Source organism: Melanerpes formicivorus, unplaced genomic scaffold, assembly GCF_026170545.1.
Source record: "Melanerpes formicivorus ecotype bairdi unplaced genomic scaffold, bMelFor1.0.p_v2 SCAF_18, whole genome shotgun sequence".
Lineage (NCBI taxonomy): Eukaryota > Metazoa > Chordata > Aves > Piciformes > Picidae > Melanerpes > Melanerpes formicivorus.
Genome location: NW_027142370.1, coordinates 10672721 through 10696752, shown reverse-complemented (window position 1 = coordinate 10696752; position 24032 = coordinate 10672721). Strand labels below are relative to the sequence as shown.

Sequence of the window (24032 nt, the reverse complement as noted above, 5' to 3'; positions counted from 1 at the left end):
ACGAGCTGCCAACAGCATGGGGGCATGTGGAAGTGGTGAGAGGGCAAAGGATGTTCTCCCTTCTGCAGCTCCTACCTAGCACACGCATCTTTAGGTTCAGTAGCTGGCTGGTTGTTGTAAGTCTGAGAGCCCCACACATTCGTGACTAATGCTGTGTCTCCTAAAGCTTGTGAATGTTCTCTTCTCTCAGCAGAAGAGTTTTCTTGGGTTGTCCTTTCTCAAAATGATCTCTTTTAAAGAAGCAGTGTCACTAAATAGCCAAGCAGGGAACATGGGAAAGTGTTGAAGTTTTACACATTGAATTTCCTGGTGCTGTGAAAGCAGAGGGGAATGGCGAGACCAGACATCAGGGAAGTGTCACTGCCTGGCCTTAACTCCTATCATAAATGTCACAGCTGGGAAAGACAAGGCCTGCAAAGACATCTAAAAGAGACAGACTGTTTTAAACTGGAGTGTTGAACTCCTGCCAGCCATTAACAGCTGGATGGCTTTGCTAAAGGAGAGAGCTTTTTCATAGTCACTAATGGCTCCTTGCTGTAATATTTAGCAGGTACTTAGAAGCCAAGCTTCTCAGGAAGGCACCATCAGTGCCTTTATGCACTATGTGAACTTGGATGGATGATGGCATTTGAAAGCATCACTGTGGTCCTGCCAAAAGAGTATGGGACTGAAACTTGTCTGCCAGGTGACACTCAGTTATTTTTGCAGTGGTCTGTTCCCTGATTTCCTTATCAGTCAAGTCAGGATAATGATCCTAACATCCTTTGTACAGTGCTTTGACAAATATTGTTCGAAGGAAGCATGCACACACGTGGTGCTGTTGTGGTAACAGTAGGAATGCACAGCAGCTCTTCCAGAATAAGAAATACAACCAGTCTCCTGTTGCCAGCACATCAGATCATGCTCATTCCAAAGACAGCACACTACTAGCTTTGCTTGCATCTTCACCCCCTGGTTAAGTTGTTAAGTTTGGGTTGGTTTGGTTTTTTCTTTTGGTCTGTGGAGGTTTTTTCCCCCCCTTTTTGAACTTCTAATTTGGGAAGCAGAATTTTCACTGTGAACAGCATAGCAAAGTGAAATGTCTTTTGTGTGTGCTTTAGAAGTGATTTGGAACCCCAGATTTACACAGGGAGACAGGGTGCTCTTAGCCACAGCCAAGCAGTGCCTAACAGTCAGCATTCTGTCTTCCTTACCTTCAAAGTAAAGTTTTTAAGAAAGGAGGAAATTCTAGATAAGATCACACAGGTTTTAGTCTCAATGTGCAGGGATGTTTGTAATCTTGGCTACTGACAGCCCTGCATCCATGTTTCATACTCTGAAGGCTCTTCAGCTGTGACCAAGCCTTGACCCAACAGTGTGAGGCTTTGTTTTTGTAGAACTAGTGGTCAGGAGGTTTTCAGTCATTGTAGTGGTCAGGAGATTTCCAATGATTGTTGGCACATCTGATACTGCATTTGGAAGTCAGGGACAGGTACTCAAGTTACATTTTCATGACTCTTCAGCAGAGTCTCCCTCTTGATGAAATGGTATAGTCCACTTCGACTAGTAACAAGAGATGGGATGAGATGAAGTGACCTCAAGTTGCACCAGGGCAGGTTTAGGATGGATATTAGAGGAAAAACTCTTCCCTGACAGGGTTCTGAATGACTGGAACAGGCTGCGTAGGGAGGTGGGTGAATCCCCATCCCTGGTGGTGTTTCAAAGTGGCAGAGATGTGGTGCTAAGTGACATGGTTTAGCCCCAGCCTTGATAGAGTTAGAGAATGGCTGGACTCAGTGGTATTAGAGTTCTTTTCCAACCCAAGTGATTCTATGAAAGGCAATACATGTGATAAGGAGCTGTCATTAGTGTGGCTTATCTGCTGGCATCACTGTTACCATCTCTGCATTTTGTGTGGCACTGACAAGCAATCAATGTGATATCTTCAGACTTCTTCCATATTAGCCAGGGTCTTAAGATGCTGCTCTGCTGCTGCTGGCCTAGCAGCTTGCTGAAAATGTGCTGCTGATGTAAATGATCCAAGTGCTAGCTTTTACCTCTCTGCTCCAATTTACAGAACCTCCACACAATTTTTCCTGCCAGGCAGATGACAGCAAAAAAAAAAACCCCAACAAACCCAAAACCCAACCACAAAACTTCTGCAGTGAAATCAAGGCATAGAGTAGGAGCTGAAGGAAAAGTTTATGGAATTGATGAGAGTGGAAAGGTACTTGGTGAACTCAGTTGTAGTCACATTCAGTATTAAAAACATCAGTGGCAGACACACAAACTTGGTAAGAAAGAACTTTGCTGCTGGAAAAATGTGGAAGAATTGCTGCCTGTAGCAGTTCTTGTAAAATTATCACTTTGCAAACTGAGAATGCACTGATGTTTCCCAAAGCCCACCTGGCACTACATGGACTTCTCAGAAAGCCACAAGGGGTTATAACATCCCAACCACATGCAAATGAAGTTTAACAAGTCCAAAGAACTGTTGAGTAATTTGGTGTGAATCCAACAATTCAGCTTTCTCACCAATTTATTGTTCTTCCAGCACTGGACCTGTGCCACAAACACACAGCTTTAGTTCTCAGCATGTCTGGAGCCTTCTTAAAGGGACAAGCTCAGCAAAAGGCCACATATAAAGGAATGATCCAAAATGGATCTTTCAGTGCTTTTCAGTAGCTGCAGATGTTGGAGGTTTTCAGAGAATCCTGGAATGGCTCAGGTTGGAAGGGCTCTCAGAGAACATCTGCTCCAACCTCCCCAGTATGGGCAGGGACACCTCTCAGCTAGACTCGGCTGCTCAAGGCCTCATCCAACCTGGCCTTCAACACCTCCAGGAAGGAGGCAGCCACAGCCTCCCTGAGCAGTCTATTCTAGAGTCTCACCACCCTTGTACTAAAGAACTTCTCCCTAGGATCCAGTCTAAACCTCATCTCCCTCAGCTTGAAACCATCCCCCCTTCTCCTGTCTATAGAGACCTTTATGAAAAGTCCCTCTGCAGCCTTCCCGTAGGATCTCTTCAGGTACTGGAAGGCCACTATTAGGTCCCCCCAGAGTCTTCTTTTCTCTGAGCCAAACAGCCCCAGCTCCCTCAGCCTATCCTCATAAGCAGAGGTGCTCCAGCTCTTGGATCATCTTTGTGGCCTCCTCTGGACTTGCTCCATCAGCTCTGTGTCCTTTTGAACACCTCTACTATGAGGAGGGATGGTGCAGATTATCTCTAAGGTCCCTTCCAACTTCAGCCATTCTGTGACTCTGTGATTAGTAGTACCAGCAAAAGATTAATACAGTTTTAGTGTAGGATCATTGAGATTTCTAAGAAGAATCAGATCCAACATCCATCTGGTCCATTATGGCTGAGTGTGGCCAGTAGCAGATGCTTCAGGAGGAAGGTGTAAGATTCGTAGTAGGAGAGCAGTCTGCAGATTTTCATCTTCTGGGGATGAGCCTCAAGTTCTGTCACAGAAGATTTAAAAGTCTTCCCTCCCAAATCATTTAATGTCATAATTGCTAAATGTTCTTGCAGTCCATACAAGTGTTTGTCACAGGAGCAACCATTCTGGCTGTTGCTGTTGAAGCACTTCATTAGATGACTTAACCCCCAATGCTCTATTAAATATTACTTTATTAAGTACCAATTTGTTAACTATTACTTTATTAAGTATCTATTTGTTCAATGTTAAATTATGAAGTACCCATTTCTCACATTTTCAAGTCATTAAGTTCTTAGTTTTCCATTGCAAAACATCAATATCTTTCTATTTGTTGTGGTGCTGTTTGTTTATTTGGCTGGTTGTTTTTTTGGCCTTTTTTTCCCCATATTCCCCTATTTATCTGATTATTTTTTTTTAGTGTATTTCCTTGTGAACCCTTACCAGCTTTTGTGCTCTTTGGGGAATTGTTTGTAACTTGTTATACACAAAGCTTTAAACATCTGCTCTCCTAACTGCAATTTTGAAGTGTCTCCTTGTCATAGGATTACAGGATGCTTTGGTTTGGAAGGGACCTGTAAAGATCATCTAGATGACAGAGTCACAGAATGATAGGGGCTGGAAGGGACCTTAAAGATCATCCAGGCTAACCCCTCTGCCAGAGCAGTGCACTTAGGGCAGGTCTCACAGGAACACATCCAGTTGGGTTTTGATTGTCTCCAGAGAAGGAGACTCCACAACCTCTCTGGGCAGCCTGCTCCAGTGTGTTGTCACCCTCACAGTGAAAATATGTTTCCTTCTGTGCCCATGGAACCTCCTCTGCTCCAGCTTGCACCCATTGCCCCTTGTCCTATTGTTGGACATCACTGAACAGAAGCTGGCTCCATCCTCCCGATGCTGCCCTGCCCATCTCTATAAACATTAATGAGGTCACACCTCAGGCTCCAAGCTAAAGAGCCCTCAGCCTGTCCTCAGCAGGGAGATGTTCCACTGCCTTCAGCATCTTTCTGGCTCTGCTGGACTCTTTCAAGCAGTTCCCTGAGGTCCTTCTTGAACTGAAGGGCCCAGAACTGGACACAATATTTCAGATGCAACCTCACCAGGGCAGAGCAGAGTTCCTACCCCCCCTCATTATCCAATTAGAAGTTTCAAATTCAAAGTGAAACATGGTGTTATCAACAGTTTCATAGTTTCATAGTTTCATTCAGGGTTGGAAGGGACCACAAGGATCATCTAGTTCCAAACCCCCTGCCACGGGCAGGGACACCCCACACTAGATCAGGCTGGCCAGAGCCTCATCCAGCCTGCTCTTAAACACCCCCAGGGACGGGGCCTCGACCACCTCCCTGGACAACACATTCCAGGGTTTCACCACTCTCATGGTGAAGAACCTCCTCCTCACATCTAGCCTGAATCTCCCCACCTCCAGCTTCATTCCATTCCCCCTAGTCCTATCACTACCTGAGATCTTGAGAAGTCCTTCCCCAGCCTTCCTATAGGCCCCCTTCAGATACTGGAAGGCCACAATTAGGTCACCTGGGAGCCTTCTCTTCTGCAGACTGAACAGTCCCAACTCCTTCAGTCTGTCCTCATAGGAGAGGTAATTGGATGATTATTTTACTCATGAAAAAAGGGGATGACATAAAAGGAGGATATTTGGGATATAGAAGCTGATGATGGTGCATCAGAGCATGGGATGAATTTCAATGATCAGGGACATGGTGCTGTTTTAAATAAGAAAGCCATGTGTGAATACAAAATGAGGGATTCTTTCTTTCTAGATGTTTGTTGTGCTGCCAAGGGATCATTAATAGCCTTTTTAAAAGCAAAGTGCTTTTTAGTAACTTTTAAAATGTTTATCCTTCTAGAATTCTTATTATACCTGTGGAAAAGTGTAACTGTTCTCATTGCCTTCTGCTCCCAGCTCATGCACGAGAGCATTGCTTTTTTGAACTAGAGTTTTTACTCAAACTAATGAGCTGTGATGGATTTCAAATAACTCAGCTTTTTCATTCATTCTCCAAAGAGAATCCTTTCCCTCTGCTTCAGCTACAATTTAATTCTCATCATTGCCAACAAGCTTTCTGGTTTGTATCAGGAGCAGCGTGACCAGCAGGGCCAGGGGAGGGATTGTTCCCTCTTGGTGAGGCCACACCATAAGTTTATGATGAATTTTTCACAGTATCACAGTATCACTTAGGTTGGAAAGGACCTCGAGGATCATCGAGTCCAACCTATCAACACAGACCCCATGACTAGACCATGGCACCAAGTGCCACGTCCAATCTCCTCTTGAACACCTCCAGTGTCGATGACTCAACCACCTCCCTGGGCAACCCGTTCCAATGACGAATGACTCGCTCGGTGAAGAACTTCCTCCTCATCTCGAGTCTAAACCTCCCCTGGCACAGCTTGAGACTGTGTCCTCTTGTTCTGGTGCTGGTTGCCTGGGAGAAGAGGCCAACCCCTTCCTGGCTACAACCACCCTTCAGGTAGTTGTAGAGGGCAATGAGGTCACCCCTGAGCCTCCTCTTCTCCAGGCTAAGCAGCCCCAGCTCCCTCAGCCTCTCCTCATAGGGCTTGTGTTCAAGGCCTCTCCCCAGCCTTGTTGCCCTTCTCTGGACACATTCAAGTGTTTCGATGTCAGGTATATTGTAAATTATTCTAAGAAGGACTTGGATATTGGGAAGAAATTCTTGACAGTGAGGGTGGTGAGATACTGGAACAGGGTTTTGGATGCCCCCTCCTTGGAGGTTGTGGTGGGTTAATGCCTTTTTCTGAAAACAAAAGAAGAAAGCAGGGTGGAGGGCGGAGGGCGCCCTGAAGGGCGTTTCCCCCCTGGGAAAGCTGAGTCTGTTCCACTCCCCCCTCCCTGCCCAGCTAGGGTATAAAAAGCAGGCCATCATAGCTGTTGGATCTCCTTTTTGGCTCCTGCCTCTGCTGGATGAGAGCTACTGCAGCTGCCCTCCTGCTTCTCAGCCACGTGGCCGGACCTGATCCTTTTCCCTGCTGCCTCTGCACCTCCTCAGAGAAAGACTGGTTTTGTATTATTCTTTTCTGTCCCCCTCCCATCCATTCTTCTTCCTTGCCCTTGTGAACCTTTTTTTTTTCCCTGTTATTGTTATATATATAATTTGAAGAAAAAAAATTATTTGCCTCTCTACTTCCAAGCTGACTCCAGATTGTTGTTTAGTGGATTTGCTCCTTACCCTTTTTTTTTTTTTTTTGATTCCTCTCCCTGTTTGGAGGGAGGAGGTGGGGGACGAGTGGGGAAGAGATTCTCAGCCTTTTCCCCATTTGAGCTTTTGTGGTGGGTTGGAAGGGTAAGGCCAAGAAGCCTCCTCCCTTCCCCCTTGTAAGGTAAAGGGAAAGAAAATTGAAGGGAAAGGGAAAAAAAACCTCACAAGCTGAATTAGCAAAGCAGTGGAGCTTTATATTTACAAAGCAATGTAGGGTATGCAGGGGAATATATACAAATTTACAATATCTACAATATATACAAAGATATACAATAAAGTAACACAGAAATGAGAGTAACCCCCCCTTGCAGAGGGGGTTCCCCACCTCCGCTCTCCCCTCTCTTCCCCCCCTTCCCCAGAGTAGATCAGAAAAAGAGAGAGAAAGAGGAAAAAAAAGTTAGAGGCAGTTTCGTGTTAATTGGAAAGGAGTTAATACAGACCTGGTATCTTATCGGCTTCAAGGCTGAAGCCTTGGCAAAAAGCCCAGCACAGAAAGCTGCTGCCTGAAGAAGAGGCGGAAGCAAGACTGAAGATAAAGTGCTGGAATGCCCAGTATACTTTCCTGCTGTCCCAGTTCAGAAGGTGCTTCCTCCCACTTCACCAATGAAATAGTTTAGATTATTCTTTCCGTTTACCAACTTCCGTCCACCATATTCCCTTTCTTAAGGGGGCAACGTCAACCGGTCACAGCTTTTAACTCTCAGTTAAGGCTCAAACCACTACAGAGGTGTTCACGGCTCACGGCCAGGCTGGATGAGTCCTTGAGCAACCCGGGCCAGTGGCAGGTGTCCTTGCCCATGAGAGGGAGGTTGTAACTAGATGATCTTGGAGGTGCCTTCCAACCCAACCCATTCCATGAATCTATGGAACAGTCAGAGTCCATAGTGCTCTAACCCTGACTGAAGGCATGAGGCATTACTCTGCTGCGAGTAATCACCAGTCTATCGCCGTTTTATTGCACCGGTTTGATCAATGCAATTATTTTCACTTACTCCACTGGCTCACAGTATATTCATATTTAATGTCCCCAGTTCTTTCTGATTTTTATCATCTTCCATGTCATGTCAATGATTACAAGGAATCTCTTGCTTTAATTAATTTACTTGCATTAGAAAGAAACTTTTCATGTAGATTTTTTTCCCCCCTCTTGCTACATCTGATCCTGGTCTTTTCATCTCTTTCTTTTTGTATCCTGTGTCCCAATTTCCTATTAGGAATATGTTAATCTGTTTCACTCTGCTGCTGACTGTGTTGTAAGTGACTAATAATTTAAGATCTATTATTAGAGCTCACCACACTGTTAGTCAATGTCACATTGTAATTTCAGGCAGCGTGAAACTATCTTAGGATGTTTCCCTGAAAGCTGTGAACAGTTATAAGTAGTAACCAGCTGGATGTTGCAGCCCTTTGTAAGGAGTTATTTACTGGAATAACTGGCAGGTATTAAGCAAAGCCTGCACTGGGCATTTAATTTAAATGTTAGACACAAACTGCAAAGCAATTTGGAAATGGATGGTACTGCTTCATGATTTAGGCTCCTACCTACAGTAATGAAAGAAGCAATAAATTAATCCTAGTAGGAATACAGTCCAATCAGACATGCACTGAGTGAGAGCTACACTCAGGGATTCTGTGTGCTAGATTCTCTCTCTTCTGCTGTGGGTCTGATTCAGCCCAGCACATTTGGTGTGGGAAGAGGATGTTTTCAGATAGCTTTGGAAGGCTATAGGGAAGATTTGCCTTTGCTCAAATTCATAGTATCATAGTATCATTCAGGGTTGGAAGGGACCACAAGGATCATCTAGTTCCAACCCCCCTGCCATGGGCAGGGACACCCCACACTACATCAGGCTGGCCAGAGCCTCATCCAGCCTGGGCTTAAACACCTCCAGGGACGGGGCCTTGACCACCTCCCTGGACAACCCATTCCAGGGTTTCACCACTCTCATGGGGAAGAGCCTCCTCCTCACCTCCAGTCTGAATCTCCCCACCTCCAGCTTCATTCCATTCCCCCTAGTCCTATCACTACCTGACATCCTGAGAAGTCCTTCCCTAGCCTTCTTGTAGCCCCCTTCAGATACTGGAAGGCCACAACGAGGTCACCTGGGAGCCTTCTCTTCTCCAGACTGAACAGCCCCAACTCCCTCAGTCTGTCCTCATAGGAGAGGTGCTCCAGCCCTCTGCTCATCCTCCTGGCCCTTCTCTGGACACCTTCCAGCACCTCCACATCCCTCTTGTAATAGGGGCTCCAGAACTGGACACAGTACTCCAGGTGGGGTCTCACCAGAGCTGAATAGAGGGGGAGGATCACCTCCCTTGACCTGCTGGCCACACTTCTCCTGATGCAGCTCAGGATCTTACTGGCTTTGTGGGCTGCAAGTGCACACTGAGAGCTCATGTTGAGCTTTTTGTCCACCAGCACCCCCAAGTCTCTCTCCTCAGGGCTGCTTTCCAGCCAGTCCCTGCCCAGCCTGGATTTGTGCCTGGGATTGCCTCGGCCCAGATGCAGGACCCTGCACTTGCTCTTATTGAACCTCATGAGGTTGGCTTGTGCCCACCTCTCCAGCCTGTCAAGCTCCCTCTGGATGGCCTCTCTTCCCTCCATCATGTCTGCAAACTCCTAGAGAAAGCTATGTTTTGTCTTTGACTCTGAGGGTAATGTAAACGCCTTGTGATTGCAGGAGAGAAACTGGGCAGAATTTGGTTGGATGTGTTAAAATATTGTTTTGTTATTTTGACCTTTTGTATGCCTTAATTACACACATGCCAGTAGAAAATGACCAGTTGAGATGTGACACATGTGCCTGCTGATAGACTAGAGAACTTTGCTGTATAACGTAGTAAAGGTCTTTGCCTGCTTACATCTTGTCCTGGAAGCGTTGCTCTGGGTGATTAGAACACCTATAGAACAACAATTTGGAGTGCTGCATCCAGCTCGGGGGCCCCCAGCACAAGAAAGATATCAGACTGTTGGAGTGGGTCCAGAGGAGGTCACAAAGATGATCAGAGGGCTGGAGCATCTCTGCTGTGAGGACAGGCTGGGAAAGTTGGGACTGTTCAGCCCAGAGAAGAGAAGGTGCCAGGGAGACCTTAGAGCAGCCTTCCAGTACCTGAAGGGAGTCTACAAGAAAGCTAGGAAGGGACTTTTTGCAAGGGCTTGTAGTGATAGTATGAGGGGGAATGGATTGAAGCTGGAAGAGGGTAGATTTAGACTGGAAATTAGGAAGACATTCTTTATAGTGAGGGTGGTGAGACACTAGACCAGGTTATCCAGAGAGGCTGTGGATGTCCAACCTTTCCAGGTGATAGTGTAGTTGAAATCAGCTGGCCCAGCACCCTGTCAAGCTGAGTCTTAAAAGTGTTCCATGTCAGCATGAGGACACCAGCTTTGCCCTGAACTGAAAAGATTATTTCCTGGAAAGGATTCTACCTGCTGACCAGCTAGGAGTTACTGTTGGTATAGCAGTGAGCCAACTACTCTTACTACTGACTTAATCTGCATTAGTAAACCCACCCATTTGCAACCACATTGATTCCAGCTCATCCTGCCTCAACCAACAGCCTGTCTCCACGATTTCTTGCCATTTTCTGCACATTCCATAGGATTTAGGTAACATCCTGTCACATCAAATTCCTGGATGATCTTTAGGAGCTGGCAAGCACAGGCTGGTTATGACCTTTATGTTTTCAGTCTGTGTGGAGTGGCAGTCTTTCTACCTCCATTCATGATGTTTTCATTTGCTGAGGGTGGTTATTTGACTTCTCCATAGCCATTGTGTGCATGTGACACTTAGTTGATGGTATGAATTGAAAGGACTTTCAGAAATTTCTTGCATGTGGCATCTAAAGTCTCTGAAATTTTTCAGGTTAATTGCCCAGATTCATGATGAGCTGTTGTTTGAAGTAGAAGATTCTCAAATCCAGGAGTTTGCAGGTAAATACAAGCTCTTGTTCTTTTTTTTTCCCTACCCCATTTTTTTTCTCCCTCTAACCTCAGAGGATAAATAAATAGTGTAGCAATAAGAAGCACATTGATTCTCATCATTAAGAAAATGTATGCTAAGCAGATTTCTCTGACTGTTTTCCACCACTGGCTCTGATGTAGATAAAACATGATGCACTCCTCATCTGGAGTTCATCACCATGCTGATTTGTATTCATTTTTCTTATCAAGGTTCCTTCATCCAGTGTGTGAATCCTGGGAAGTTAAATTGCAAAGCTTTCTCCAAGGTTTCAAAGGGTATTAGAGGGAAATAAACCACTTTAAAAAGAAGGACTTGGAAAGGAACTTCATAGAATCCTAGAATGGCAGGGAGGTTGGAAGGGACCTCAGAGATCATCTACTCACTGCCATGGGCAAGGACACCTCTGAACTAGACTGCTCATCCAACCTGGCCTTGAACACCCCCAGGGAGGAGGCATCCACAACCTCCCTGGGCAGCCTATTCCAGAGCCTCAACACCCTCGTACTAAAGAACTTCTTCCTAGGATCCAGTCTAACCCTCCTCTCCCTCAGCTTCAAACCATTCCCCCTTGTCCTGTCTCTAGACACCCTTAAGAAAAGTCCCTCTGCAGCTTTCCTGTAGGATCCCTTCAGGTACTGGAAGGCAGCTCTAAGGTCCCCCTGGAGGCTGAACAAGCCCAGTTCTCTCAGCCTGTCCTCATAGCAGAGGTGCTCCAGCCCTTGGATTGTCTCTGTGGTCCTCTTCTGGACTTACTCTAACATCTCTGTGCCCTCCTTCTGATGGGGACACAAGAACTAGACACAGTATTCAAGGTAGGGTCTCACAGGAATTGAATAAAGGGGCAGAATCCCCTCTCTTGCCCTGATGGCAACACTCCTCTTGATGCAGCTCAGGATATAATTTGCCTTAATATTCATAAGCTTCCTAAATCCTTCTGACTGGGGCTGGCTACATAAAGAAGTATGACTCTCTTAAGAGTATAAAGCACTGCCATTTTTTAAGATATCTTATTGCTTTTTTAAATATTAAGAGAACTTTATGATGGACCTTTCAAGGTTAAGGGTTAGTAAAAGTTGCTGCCTACATTTTTATCCTCTCATCTGGCTTGCTTTCAGACATTATTTCCTAAACCAGAGGTTGTCTCAGCATCTGGTACAAATTTAGTTAGGAAATGAGGGCACACAGGAGGCTGTTGGGTTTGTTCTCCAGGATTTACTCCTGTAGGTATTAAATGCTTATTCACAAGCTTTGGCCTTGAGTGCAGCTCAGAAATACCTTTTGGCTAAACCATTTAGCACAGTGGCACAAACATTTTAACTGAACCAATGAAAAGAAATACTATCTTCCATTCTAACCTAACCACCTAAGAAAATAGTTAATTTTACCTCTCTGCCTTGCTTTCATTTAAACAGCACAATTTGCCACCGTAGTCTCATTTCATCACTGCTCCCTCTTGTGAGTATTAGTTCATAATGAGAACATTAAACCTCCATCTAATCAAAACAAAGAGCCTGGGAAATACTGAAGTTCAGTATATGAGGGGCGTTGCAATGAATTAGGTTAATACATTAACATTTGACCTCTAAATACAGGGGGTCAAATCTGGTTTAAATTAAAGCCCCCTCCATACAGTTTATCAGAGACTGCACTGTCAGCTCAGAAAAGACCACTCTCTAGAAGTGCCACAGTTTGAGTCAGAAAGTGCAACGAGATTTGGAGTAGAGCAGAGAAGGATTTTTATTATCTTGTTTTACATCACTTTGCATCAACCCTTGGCAGCTCTGCACTGGACCTGGGCAATCTACAGGCCTGAGATACCTTGGAAGTTGCCATTGCACTTGCCATAGGCTGCCCAGCTGGAGTGTTCAGGGTGGAAGTTTGTATCACTCTGCTGGTTGAAGATTGCTTTTCAGATTTATCTCTACTTTGCCCTAAGAGAGAAATTCTGCATGACAGCACCTCTCAGCTAAACTCCTTTACCTCAGAACAGAGGAGTGATGAAATGTCTTTTCCTTAATGCTAAAGACCAACCTAAGTCATTTATTTCCTTGATTTCTTTATTCATTAGTTTCCTTCCCTTTTATTCATCACTGGTGAAGCCACACTTGGAGTCCTGCATCCAGTTTTGGGCTCCCCAGTATGACAGAGACATGGATGGACTGGGGAGAGTCCAGCAAAGGGCCCCAAAGATGATGGAGAAGCTGCAGCGTTTCTCTATTGATGATCTCAAAGGTCTTTCCCAACCTGGTTTGGTCTATCCTATCCTATCCTATCCTATCCTATCCTATCCTATCCTATCCTATCCTATCCTATCCTATCCTATCCCTACCCTACCCTACCCTACCCTACCCTACCCTACCCTACCAAGAAAGGCTGAGAGAGCTGGGACTGTTCAGCCTGAGAAGAGAAGGCTATGAGGGATCTTATGAATATAGGAAGGGAGGAGGTCCCTTCCAACCCTAACAATTCTATGATTCTATGGAACTCAGCCATTCTGTGTTTTGCAAATAGTTCTGCTGCTGGTGAAATAACTAATCCAAGTTGTCTTAAAAGTGGTTGTCTGAGGCTGGTTCTTTTCTCAGTCTCATTAATGAGGATTTGTTTGAAGTGAACAGGCAGCAAAGGGTGCTTCTGCACTGGCATGGGACTTCCAGTCAGAAGTATGATGATGGAGCACATCTCCCCATTGTCCCTAGCCCATGGTTCACATTACAGAGCAGTCTGAGAGCTGGTTGACCTAGATTCCTTTCAGATGAAACTAAACTTGAAGACTCTTTTTCCTCCTAATCTTTTCCAATTAATTCAGGAGCTGCTAAGTGAGCTAACAAATCAGGTATGTGAGTTTGAAACCAGAGGATGTGTGTTCCTACAACACTTGAATGCTTTGAAACTCCAAATACAGTTTTCATCCCTTGACCCAAAGCTCTTTCTCCCTCTTTTAAGCCCCTACTCTTCTTAGTTTTATTTGCTGATATTCTTTAGCTGTCAGCTTTGTCTTTACATGTCTAATGAGCTTTTGCCCATTCAGAAACTTTACATTAGAGAATCTGCTGACTTGCAGTTTCCAGCCTGCAGCTTAATGATCCAGAGAGAAATCTCAGTTGTCCAGTCACAAAGCTCGGTAAAGGGAGAGATGTGGACTCAAAGCTAGAGCGTGGTGTTTGATGGCTTTAATGGACTCAGTTTGGTGTTGGGTTAGTCTCCTGCATTTAGTGTGATCCAAGAAACAGTGGCCTCCCATTCAGCATGTTTGCATTCTGATTCCAGTCATGCTTCTGATCTGCTTTTTCAGGGAAGCAACAACAAATGTGTGTGTCTCAGATTTCTCATTTTCAGAATGGATATAAAACCTCTAAATACTTTGAAGATCTATAAATGAAGACTATGCAGCTAAACAGGATCATTTCAATTAGAGCCCAGCACAGAACACAAGCCTTCTCAGCAGCATTTTCCTTATGGAAGTGTGTCTTTTGTGCTGCTTTACAACATTCAGCCCAGAAAGCCAACCATATCCTGGGCTGACGCTCAGCAGCGTGCTTCAGCTCTTGGATCATCTTTGTGGCCCTCCTCTGGACTTGCTCCAACAGCTCTGTGTCCTTCTTATGATGGGGACACCAGAACTCGACACAGTGTTCAAAGTGGGGTCTTACAAGAGCAGAGTAAAGGGGAAGGATCACCTTGACCTGATCAATTCATAAAATCCTAGAATAGCTTGGGTAGGAAGGGACCAATTCCAACCCCCTGCCGTGGGCAGGGACACCTCCTACTAGACCAGGTTGCTGAAGGGCCTGTCCAACCTGCCTTTGGACACTGCCAGGGCACACTTCCAGATTGTTCCTACCTAAAGAACAGTATCTTAGACATTTTTTTAATCTACTGATACACATTTTTTGGCTCATGTCCAAATTCTATGAAATTCTGCTGCAATTTTCCACTTAATGTGTCCTGAGGTGGCTGCATAAAAGAAGTGGTCATGTTCAAAAGGAGACTCAAGTGACCAGGAGGCAGTGGCATTTTCTGTCCTCTGAGCTGCCTTTCTCTGCCCTGTGAAACACTGGTGCCTAAACTAAAGATGCCTCCAGATAGCTTTCAACATGCAAAACCCCCTCTTCCACAGCTCATCTGTCTGGCCAGCTTTGACATGTTTCTGGAGTCATCATTTCATAGGTGAGTGAGCTGGAAAAATGTCTTCAGTGTGGTAGGGACAAATGAGCTTTTGTTCCCCAGCAGGCAGGCATGGCCTTGCTTTGCTCCTGTTTACAACACTTTCAGTGCGCATATTTATTCTGGCCAGTAACAAGAAAATCTGATATATGTTAAAACATATGTTCACATTTCCTTTCCTCTCTGATCTCTTCACTGTGCTGTCACCAGGGGTTATTTTTAATACCTAATATTTTAACACTTAGCACTTTACAAAGCATTCCAAGGATGAGGATAATCAACAAATCTCAGCATTGCTGACTCGGGGTTTTGAGAGAGAAGTTGCAGAGGTTAGGGGAAGAGCATTTTACAGATGCCATTGCAGTAGATGGCTGGCTGCAAAGGAACATTTCCAAATTAATAATTGATGTGCCCTAGATAGACTTGAGTGAACAGAAATAATCATTATCCCCAAAGCCTCCAGTCTAAATCTTAGGAAAGAAACAAGAAAGTAAGAGTGGTAGGGCCACAGAGATGAGTGATTCTGCGTGAGGTGTGTAAGGTCATCAACATCACAGAATCGTCATACAATGGCTTGAGCTGGAAGAGACCTTCAAGATCATCTAGTTCCAACCCCCCTCTCATGGGCAGGGACACTTCCTACTAGATCAGGCTGACAAAAGCCTCATCCAGCCTGGTTTTGAGCACTGCCAGGCTTGGAGCCTTCACAGCTTCTCTGGGCAACCTGTACCAGTGCCTCACCACACTCGTGGGCAACAATTTCTTCCTCATATCCCATCTAGATCAAGCTTCTTCCAGTTTAATTACAGCTATATAATGGTGATCCCAAGACTGGAAATGACACTGTACTGGTACTTTGTTTCCATCATGGGGAAAATTTTCTTCCTACTTTTCTTCCTACTTTCCTCTCCAGCTCTTCCTGGGGGGGTATTTTTGAGCCAATCCACCCTGCTCTAGTTTAAAATCAATGCCCCTTGTCCTAGCACAACAAACCCTTATAAAAAGTCCCTCTCCACCTCTCCTGTAGCCCCCTTTCAAATCCTGAAAGGCTTCTGTGAAGTCTCCCCAGAGCCTTCTCCTCTCCAGGCTGAACAGACCCAACTTCCTCAGCCTGTCCTCGTAGGAGAAGTGCTCCATCCCTGTGATGATCTTTGTGGCCTGCTCTGGACCTTCTCCTACTGACTCACGTTCTATTGTGTTGGGAGCTGGTAGCATCCAGATGATATGTTCTTAGAAAAGCTTTGTGCAGTCATAGCCTGGTAAGAAACTTACAAACAGGAAAAAATGTTTACCCAGGGCCTGCCTGGCAATCCCCTCAGCCTTCTGAAGCCATGCCACCTGGTTGGAGTGCCCCGCCGCCTGCTGCAGTGCTGACCGCCGGGAGCTGGCAGCTTGTTTCAGCTCCGAGTGGGCTTCTCGAGATGGAGGCCATCCAACACTTGTCTATGAACAGCCATGTTGACTTGGACTGGATTTTAAATGGATAATTATTTAGGCCAGCACTTCCCCTTCCACAGTCTGTGGTTGCAGTGTTTGTTTCTGCTCTCTGAAAATGATGCTGTGTCCTACGCTGGACTGCACACTCCCTCCAGTCTTAACTGGAGCAGGTATAAAGCTGTGGCTGTGCATAGGTGTGTCAACAAACATCTCCGTTTCTCCAGCCTTGGCACTTCAGCTGCTGATCTTGGGAGTTACTCCAGACTTCGGACTTCATAAAATCATAGCATCACAGAGTGGCTCATGTTGGAAGGGAGCTCAAAGATCCTCTGCTCCAATCTCCCCACCACGGGCAGGGACACCTCCCAACTAGACTCAGTTGCTCAAGGCCTCATCCAACCTGACCCTGAACCACCCCAGGGACGAGGCAGCCACAACATCCTTGGGCAACATACTCCAGAGTCTCACCACCTTCATACTGAAGATCTAGGATCCAGTCTAACCTCAGCTTCAAACCACTGCCTCTTGTCCTATTGCTAGACACCCTTATGAAAAGTCCCTCTGCAGCTTTTCTGGGGGTGTTCAAGGCCAGGCTGGGTAAAGCCTTGAGCAGCTGAGAGGTGTCCATGCTGCCCATGGTGGAGAGGTAGGACCAGCTGATCTCTGAGGTCCCTTCCAACCTGAGCCATTCTAGGATTCTTTGATTCTGACTAATAATAGATGCTTTCAGTAGCAGTGCCCATGGTGTTATGGCATGGTGAGTTGTTAAGTTCCATAAATCACTCTGAAGTTTAATTGTTTAGATTCTTGGTAACCTCTCTGTCCCATGGGGAAAAATTCATTTTCAGTTTGGCTCTGATCTTTTCACTTTGAAGAATAATGAATTTTAGACAATCCACACTCCTAGGATATTTTATTTCCTTGCTTAGTTTAATTTTTAGATGGAGTTTTATGGCTGCAGAAGGAAGTTAAACAAAAATCTATTAAATGTCCTGAAACATAGAGTTAAGAGCACTGACCCTGAGAGCTGAGAAACAGAAACACAGCACTCAGAGGTGCTGTGCCTCTCTGGAAAACATATTAGTGATGTGCTTCTGTGTTTATGGGATGTAGGACTGAAGTAATCCTCCACATTTCACTCTCAAATTCATTTTAAACTATGGATTTGAGCCTTCCTCAAGGGATAGTATTGAACTTAAAATAAATCTGAAGCAATTGTAAATGTTGGAGTTTCTTTCATGTGGAAATGAAGGCATTGCATAACAGAGTGACCTGGGGCTGTTCAGTCAGGAGAAGAGAAGACTGAGAGGGGAATGCTTATCAATGCTTTTCAATATCTGAATCAATGCTTATCAATATCTGAAGGGTGGAGTGTCAAGGGTGAGTTGCTCTGTGATAGAACAGGGACACAATGGACACAAACTGGAACCCAGAAAGTTCCACCACAACATGAGGAGAAACTTCTTTGCTGTGAGGGTGCTGCAGGCTGCCCAGGGAGGTTGTAAATGGAGACTTTCAAGACCCATCTGGATGTGTGCTTGGGTGACCTGCAGTGGGTGACCCTGCACTGGCAGGGGGGTTGAACTGGGTGATCTCTGGAGGTCCCTTCCAGTCCTTCCCATTCTGTGAGTCAGTGAATGGAAAGCATGTGACTGTTTATTTTCTATCTAACAATTCTAACATGGAAAATAAAGCTGAAGGGTTTCAATTTTACCTTGCAGCCCTGGTAAAAAGAACAATGGAGTCCCTGCAGCACACCGCAGCCATGGAGGTGCCATTAAAGGTAGGGACAACTCTGGATACCCATTCCTGTCTCAGCTATGCTTAGCTTTGTACATCATGGCAGGAGAGTGGCCAGGCAGAAAGGGACCTGGAGGCTGAACATGAACCAGCAGTGTGCCCAGGTGGCCAAGAAGGCCAATGGCATCCTGGCCTGTATCAGGAACAGTGTGGCCAGCAGGAGCAGGGAGGTCATTGTGCCCCTGTACTCAGCACTGGTTAGGCCACACCTTGAGTCCTGTGTCCAGTTCTGGGCCCCTCAGTTTAGGAAAGATGTTGAGTTGCTGGAACCTGTCCAGAGAAGGGCAACAAGGCTGGGGAGGGGTTTGAAGCACAGCCCCGTGAGGAGAGGCTGAGGGAGCTGGGGTTGCTTAGCCTGGAGAATAGGAAGCTCAGAGGAGACCTTATTGCTCTCTACAACTACTTGAAGGGAGGTTGTAGCCCTGTGGGAGTTGGTCTTTTCTCGCAGGCAACCAGCACCAGAACAAGAGGACACAGTCCCAAGCTGCACCAGGGGAGGTTTAGGCTGGATGTTAGGAAGGAGTTCTTCACAGAAAGAGAGATTGGCCATGGGAATGTGCTGCCCAAGGAGGTGGTGGAGTCACCATCACTGGAGGTGTTTAGGAAGGGACTGGATGGGGTGCTTGGTGCCATGGTTTATTTGATGAGATGGTGTTGGATGGTAGGTTGGATGTGATGATCTCAAAGGTCTCTTCCAACCTGGTCTGGTCTGGTCTATTCTATTCCATTCCATTCCACTCCATTCCACTCCATTCCATTCCATTCCATTCCATTCCATTCCATTCCATTCCATTCATCATATTAACAACCTAGAGGCAACTTCTTTTGCCTTTCACTTCAATAGTTTCATTTTCATATTTGCAGGTAATTCCCCCCCCCCCCCTTTTTTTTTTTTTTCCCCAATGACTATAAATATCCTAAAGGGAAATAATTAAAGGAAACTGAGCTTCCACTTTGGACAGTGTGGCTGGCTTCTGCTCTTTGTCTCAGCAATGCCATGTGGGGCTTTCAAAATCTATTTCCTTCACTGCCATGAAGTTTCTCTCGGGTGTGGTAGAGTGAGAAATATGTGCCCCTAAGAGGCTGCCTAAATGTGCCAGGCATTCATTACTGCTGAAAAATTATTGCAGAAGATCTTTCTTCAGTAATTTTCACTTAGGAAATTGGTCTTTTTAATGTTTTCATGTGGGTGCCTGAGATACAGAACAGACCAAAAAAAAACCATTGGTCACCATTTAAAGTGTAGGACATCATCTACCAGAACATCATCTGTAACAAGTGAGTGGGTGATAGCTGCACAGCTGTTGGCTCTATCTGTGCATTGGACCTCACTCTAATTATTTTATGAAATATTTGTATTTCTCTGCCTCTGAAGATAGGCTGAGAGAGTTGGAGTTGGTCAGTCTGGAGAAGAGAAGGCTCCACTCAGACCTTAGAGCAACCTTCCAGGGTTTGAAGGGGCTACAGGAGAGTTGGGGAGGGACTTTTTGCAGGGGCATGGGGTGACAGGATAAGGGGTAATGGCTTCAAACTGGAAGAAGCTGGATTGAGGTGAGACATCAGGAAGAAATTGTTCCCCATGAGGGTGGTGAGGCACTGGAACAGGTTACCCAGAGAAGGTGTGGAGGCTGCAAGCGTGGCAGCGTTCAGGGGCCGGTTGGATGAGGCCTTGAGCAAGCTGGTCTAACAGGAGGTGTCCCTGGCCGTGGCAGGGGGTTGGAACTAGATGGTCTTGAAGGTCCCTTCCAACCCAAACAATTCTTCATTGTCTGATTTTCTGATCCTACAAGACTGGTACCCTTCACCCTAGCCAATTGCTCAGCTTTTGTGGCTTAATAAAGGATTCCTGGGACTCCTATCTTATCAAATGAGCAGCAGTCCATGGGTTCCCAGTGTTCTGAGAAATGGAGTACTTGGTGGTGCCAGATCACTCCTTCAGCAGTGTCACAGGGACAGAAAGGAGTTAGTTTATTTCAGACCACACAGACCTGCACTAATGGAAATGGCTGGAAAAGAAAACTACTAGATCTGTAGTAAAGACTTGGAATAGGCAATGGAAGTATCTGCAGATACATCTTTTATTAGCCTTGTTTTGTTCTCCTTTTCCTGAGCAAATTGCTGTAGGAGTCCTGACATACTTTCACTCCTACTGCACATCAGAACACATGCATCATGAAGATACTTCATCTTCCTCTCAAGCATCACAAATTGATTGATGGCAGAGGCCAAACAGAAAAGATAAAGAACCAACAGCTTGATCTCAGGGAAGAAATTGAGGATGATACTTAAACCCCCCAAAATCAGTGTGTTTGTGGATGTTGTGTACCCTTCTGTCCACTGAGGATGTGTCTTTCAGCAGTGAAGCTTCCTGTGAAATGTGGCCAGCAGGAGTAGGGCAGGGATTGTCCCCCTGTATTCAGCACTGGGAAGCCACACTTTGAACACTGTGTTCAGTTTTGGACCCTTCACTCCAAGAAGGACATTGAGGGGCTGGAGCATGTCCAGAGAAGGTCAACAAAGCTGGTGAAGCATCTGTAGAATAGGTCTGGTGAGGAGCAGCTGAGGGAACTGGGGTTGTTTAGCCTGGAGAAAAGGAGGCTGAGAGGAGACCTCATTGCTTTCTACAACTCCCTGAAAGGAGGTTGGAGTGAGGTGGGGGTTAGTTGTCTTCTACTACTTCTACTACTTCTTCTTCTTCTATTTCTCCCTAGTAACAAGTGATAGGACAAGAAGAAATAGCCTTAAATTGTGCCAGGGGAGGTTTAGGTTGGAGGTGATTAGGAAAAATGTCTTTGCTGCAACAGTGGTCAGGCACTGGAAGAGGCTGCCCAGGGAGGTGGTGGAGTCCCCATCCCTGGAGGCATTCAAGAAATGTGTGGCCATGGCACTTGGGAACACATTTGAATGGCCATGGTGGTGGTGGGTTGATGCTTGGACTGGATGATCTTGGAGGTGTTTTTCCACCTGAAACAACTGATTCCATGCTTCTATAAAATGTTCCTGTTCCCCTTCAGCACAGTTGCTCCAACCCCATCTGTACTGTGTGCTAGGAATGTTATTTTTTAAACACATTTCATACAAGTGTCACTAAAGTAGAGCACACACACAGAGGCTTAATGGGGAGAGATTGCTTTTTCTTCTTTGAGGAGAAGGAGGCCTTATCTTTGAAGTTGCTCCTTTTCCAAAACACAGTCCTTGCTAATGAGGCAGCTTTCATGTCAGAAAGTCTACTGTGTAGCAGAGCAGCTGTAACTGCAAACCAAACTGAAACACGACCAAAGCCACAACAAAACTGGCAACCCCCTCCCCTCCTCGTTTCTTTGTGTTCCTGACAGAGTTGCTGGCTAGAAACACTCTGGTTTTGCAGCTCTTCTGAAAAGTGTGGCGAGATGCATTGTGCTTTGCACTGGAGGTGGGGAGATTCAGGCTGGAGGTGAGGAGGAAGTTCTTCACCATGAGAGTGGTGAAGCCCTGGAATGGGTTGTCCAGGGAGGTGGTTGAGGCCACATCCCTGGAGGTGTTTAAGCCCAGGCTGGATGAGGCTCTGGCCAGGCTGATCTAGTGTGGGGTGTCCCTGCCCATGGCAGTGGGGCTGGAACTAGATGATCCTTGTGGTCCCTTCCAACCCTGACTGATACTATGATACTAACTCAGCAACCTGTACTTGCAGTTGCAGAACTGAAGGTCAGCCTTAATTGTTCAGGTATTTTAATCAGCATTGTGGTGCTAATGAAGTATTAGCAGGCATGAAGAACGTTTCACATCGGGCAGGCCTGTAATCTAGAGCAGCATCCAAGGGGAAAAAGCAAAAGTAGGGATTGTGCTGTATGGGATGTGTGTGTGTTTGTTTGTTTCAATTTTTATGGGTGTCTTTCTTTCTTTTTGTTGGTCTTTTCTTTTTTTTTCCTCTTCTCTTTTCTGACAGGTTCCCTTGAAAGTGATTCTCACCACTGGGAAATCATGGGGGTGTATGACAGAATTGCAGGAGCTGTAAAGCAGTCATCGGGGATGTTGTTCAGTCCCCATCCACCACATTGGCCTGCGCCGATTCCTCCCCCAATCGCTAGGCAACAGCGCTGCTGGATCTTTCATAAGCACCTAATACTCTGCATGTGAATTTTTTTACTTCATTTTGTCTGTAGCCCTAGGCAACAGCAGTGAGATAAAACTGGTTTTTACCAGCTCATTGTGTTTCCTTTAGCCAAGGTAACCAGCAGGGAGCTGCTTTTGTTCTGAGCTAAATTACTACAAGTAAGAAATGAAGCAAGACGAGATTAACCCTTTGGGAGCGTGACACAGGCAGATGTTTACACTTGCATCTGAACTACTTTGTGAAGTGCCTGGGCAAAAACACCTCTGATCTGGCAGGGTTTGAACTGCAGCAAGTGCCTAATTGTTGTGCTCAGATACTCTGTGTTTGGTGAGCAGAGGGCAGCTGCTTGCTTTGTGTCACCTATTAAATGTCACCTTCCACAGAGCTATTTGGAAACAAAAGAGTTTCCACATGAATTTATGTTCAGGATCTTGGAGCAAAACAGGTGAACACAGCTGCTGTTTATAATACTTTTAGTGCCTAAATGACTTAAAAATAACCAGATTGTAGTCAATTCAACACATTTCAAGCTCACTTTGAACTCAGCATACATTAGAGGAAGCATTATAGTTTTGCCTACTCTCTTATTTGATTGCTGATGTCATGTTAAATGCTGTTTAGCTAAATGTGAGGATCCAGCCTCATCCTTTTCAAGATTCAGGCTTAATGCCTGGATTTGTTATAGATATTTTTGGGCTTGTGCTGAATTTGCTCTTTAAATGAGTTTGTTTCACAACATTGCTGGTTGCCAAATTCTGCCTCTTTGCTTGTGAAAGATGAAACTGTCCTCAAAGTCTACTAATTATTTAGAAGTCAAGCATAAAACTTTTAAGAGGTGTTCATTATCTTTCAGTGTTAGACCTCCAAGGATCAAAGTAATGACATTTAAAGTTTAGAACTGTGTAGTTACAGGGATTTTGCTGCAGTTTTAACTTGTATCATTAAACAATTTTCCTAAAGGCATTAAACTATCAAACCTTGTACTCTTATGGTGCATATTAATCATAGGTCACCTGTCATAGAAGCATGGAATGGGTTGGGTTGGAGGGGACCTTGAAGGTGATCTGTCAGCTGAAGTGAGTCAGTCCTGATAGTAATAAAACCAGCAGTGGTCATGCAAGCAAAGTCAGAACCTTCTACATATTAACTGGGGGGCAGCTCTTGGGGTGGGGGAGAGTCCAGCCTGCAGGGCTGTGACCTTGCCCCAGGCAGTGCAGGCAGAAGGTCTGATTCCACCTTTCCAGATGAGAAGAGGTTGCATGAATTTCCTGCTGGATTTGGCCATTTGCAAGCCTTCTGTTTGCAAGGGCAGTGGGTAAGTGTAGAACATTCTGCTCTCTCCTCTGTTTCACTCCTACTGTTTTCAAGAAGCCTGTGCTAATATATGGAAGAAGTCAGCATTTTTTTGTCCATGTCCCATCTGATTTCCACCTTGGGTATTTACCTCAAGAGGCATCATTTTGAAGTTAAATAGACAACGTGGGTGCTTTTAAAAGCCCTGATCAGCCCTTCAGCCTAACAAATAACAATCACATACTTAAGAATGTAAAGAATCATAGCTTGGATTGGAAAGGACCTTAAAGATCATCTAGTTCCAACCCTCCTGCCATGGAGGGAAGAAATTCTTTGCTGTGAGAGTGGTGAGGTACTGGAACAAGTTGTCCAGAGAAGTTGTGGAGGTTCCAAGCCTGGCTGTGCTCAGGCTGGTCTAGTAGGAGGTGTCCCTGCCATGGCAGGGTGATGGGAACTAGATGATCTTGAAAGTCCCTTCCCACACAAACCATTCTGTGAATCTGTGTAGATAGCAAAAGCTGAGGAAAAAAGCATCTAAAATTTATCTGACTAATAAGCCTTGAGAGGAGAAGGTGTCATGGAAAAATGCACCAGAAATGTGTAAACTTTGGCTGGAAGCTGGACC

General features: G+C 45.4%; 1 protein-coding gene across 1 annotated transcript in view; it reads left to right on the top strand.

Moving 5' to 3' along the window:
• The window catches only part of POLN (DNA polymerase nu), a 74831-nt gene extending 52464 nt beyond the window's left edge, over nucleotides 1-22367 (top strand). Inside the window, exons 22-24 of the mRNA XM_068149739.1 lie at nucleotides 10522-10589; nucleotides 17943-18004; nucleotides 21947-22367. Coding sequence (XP_068005840.1) covers nucleotides 10522-10589; nucleotides 17943-18004; nucleotides 21947-22015 — 199 coding nt within the window. The 3' untranslated portion in view covers nucleotides 22016-22367. The remainder of the gene's footprint in view (nucleotides 1-10521; nucleotides 10590-17942; nucleotides 18005-21946) is intronic.
• Nucleotides 22368-24032: the final 1665 nt, after the last annotated feature.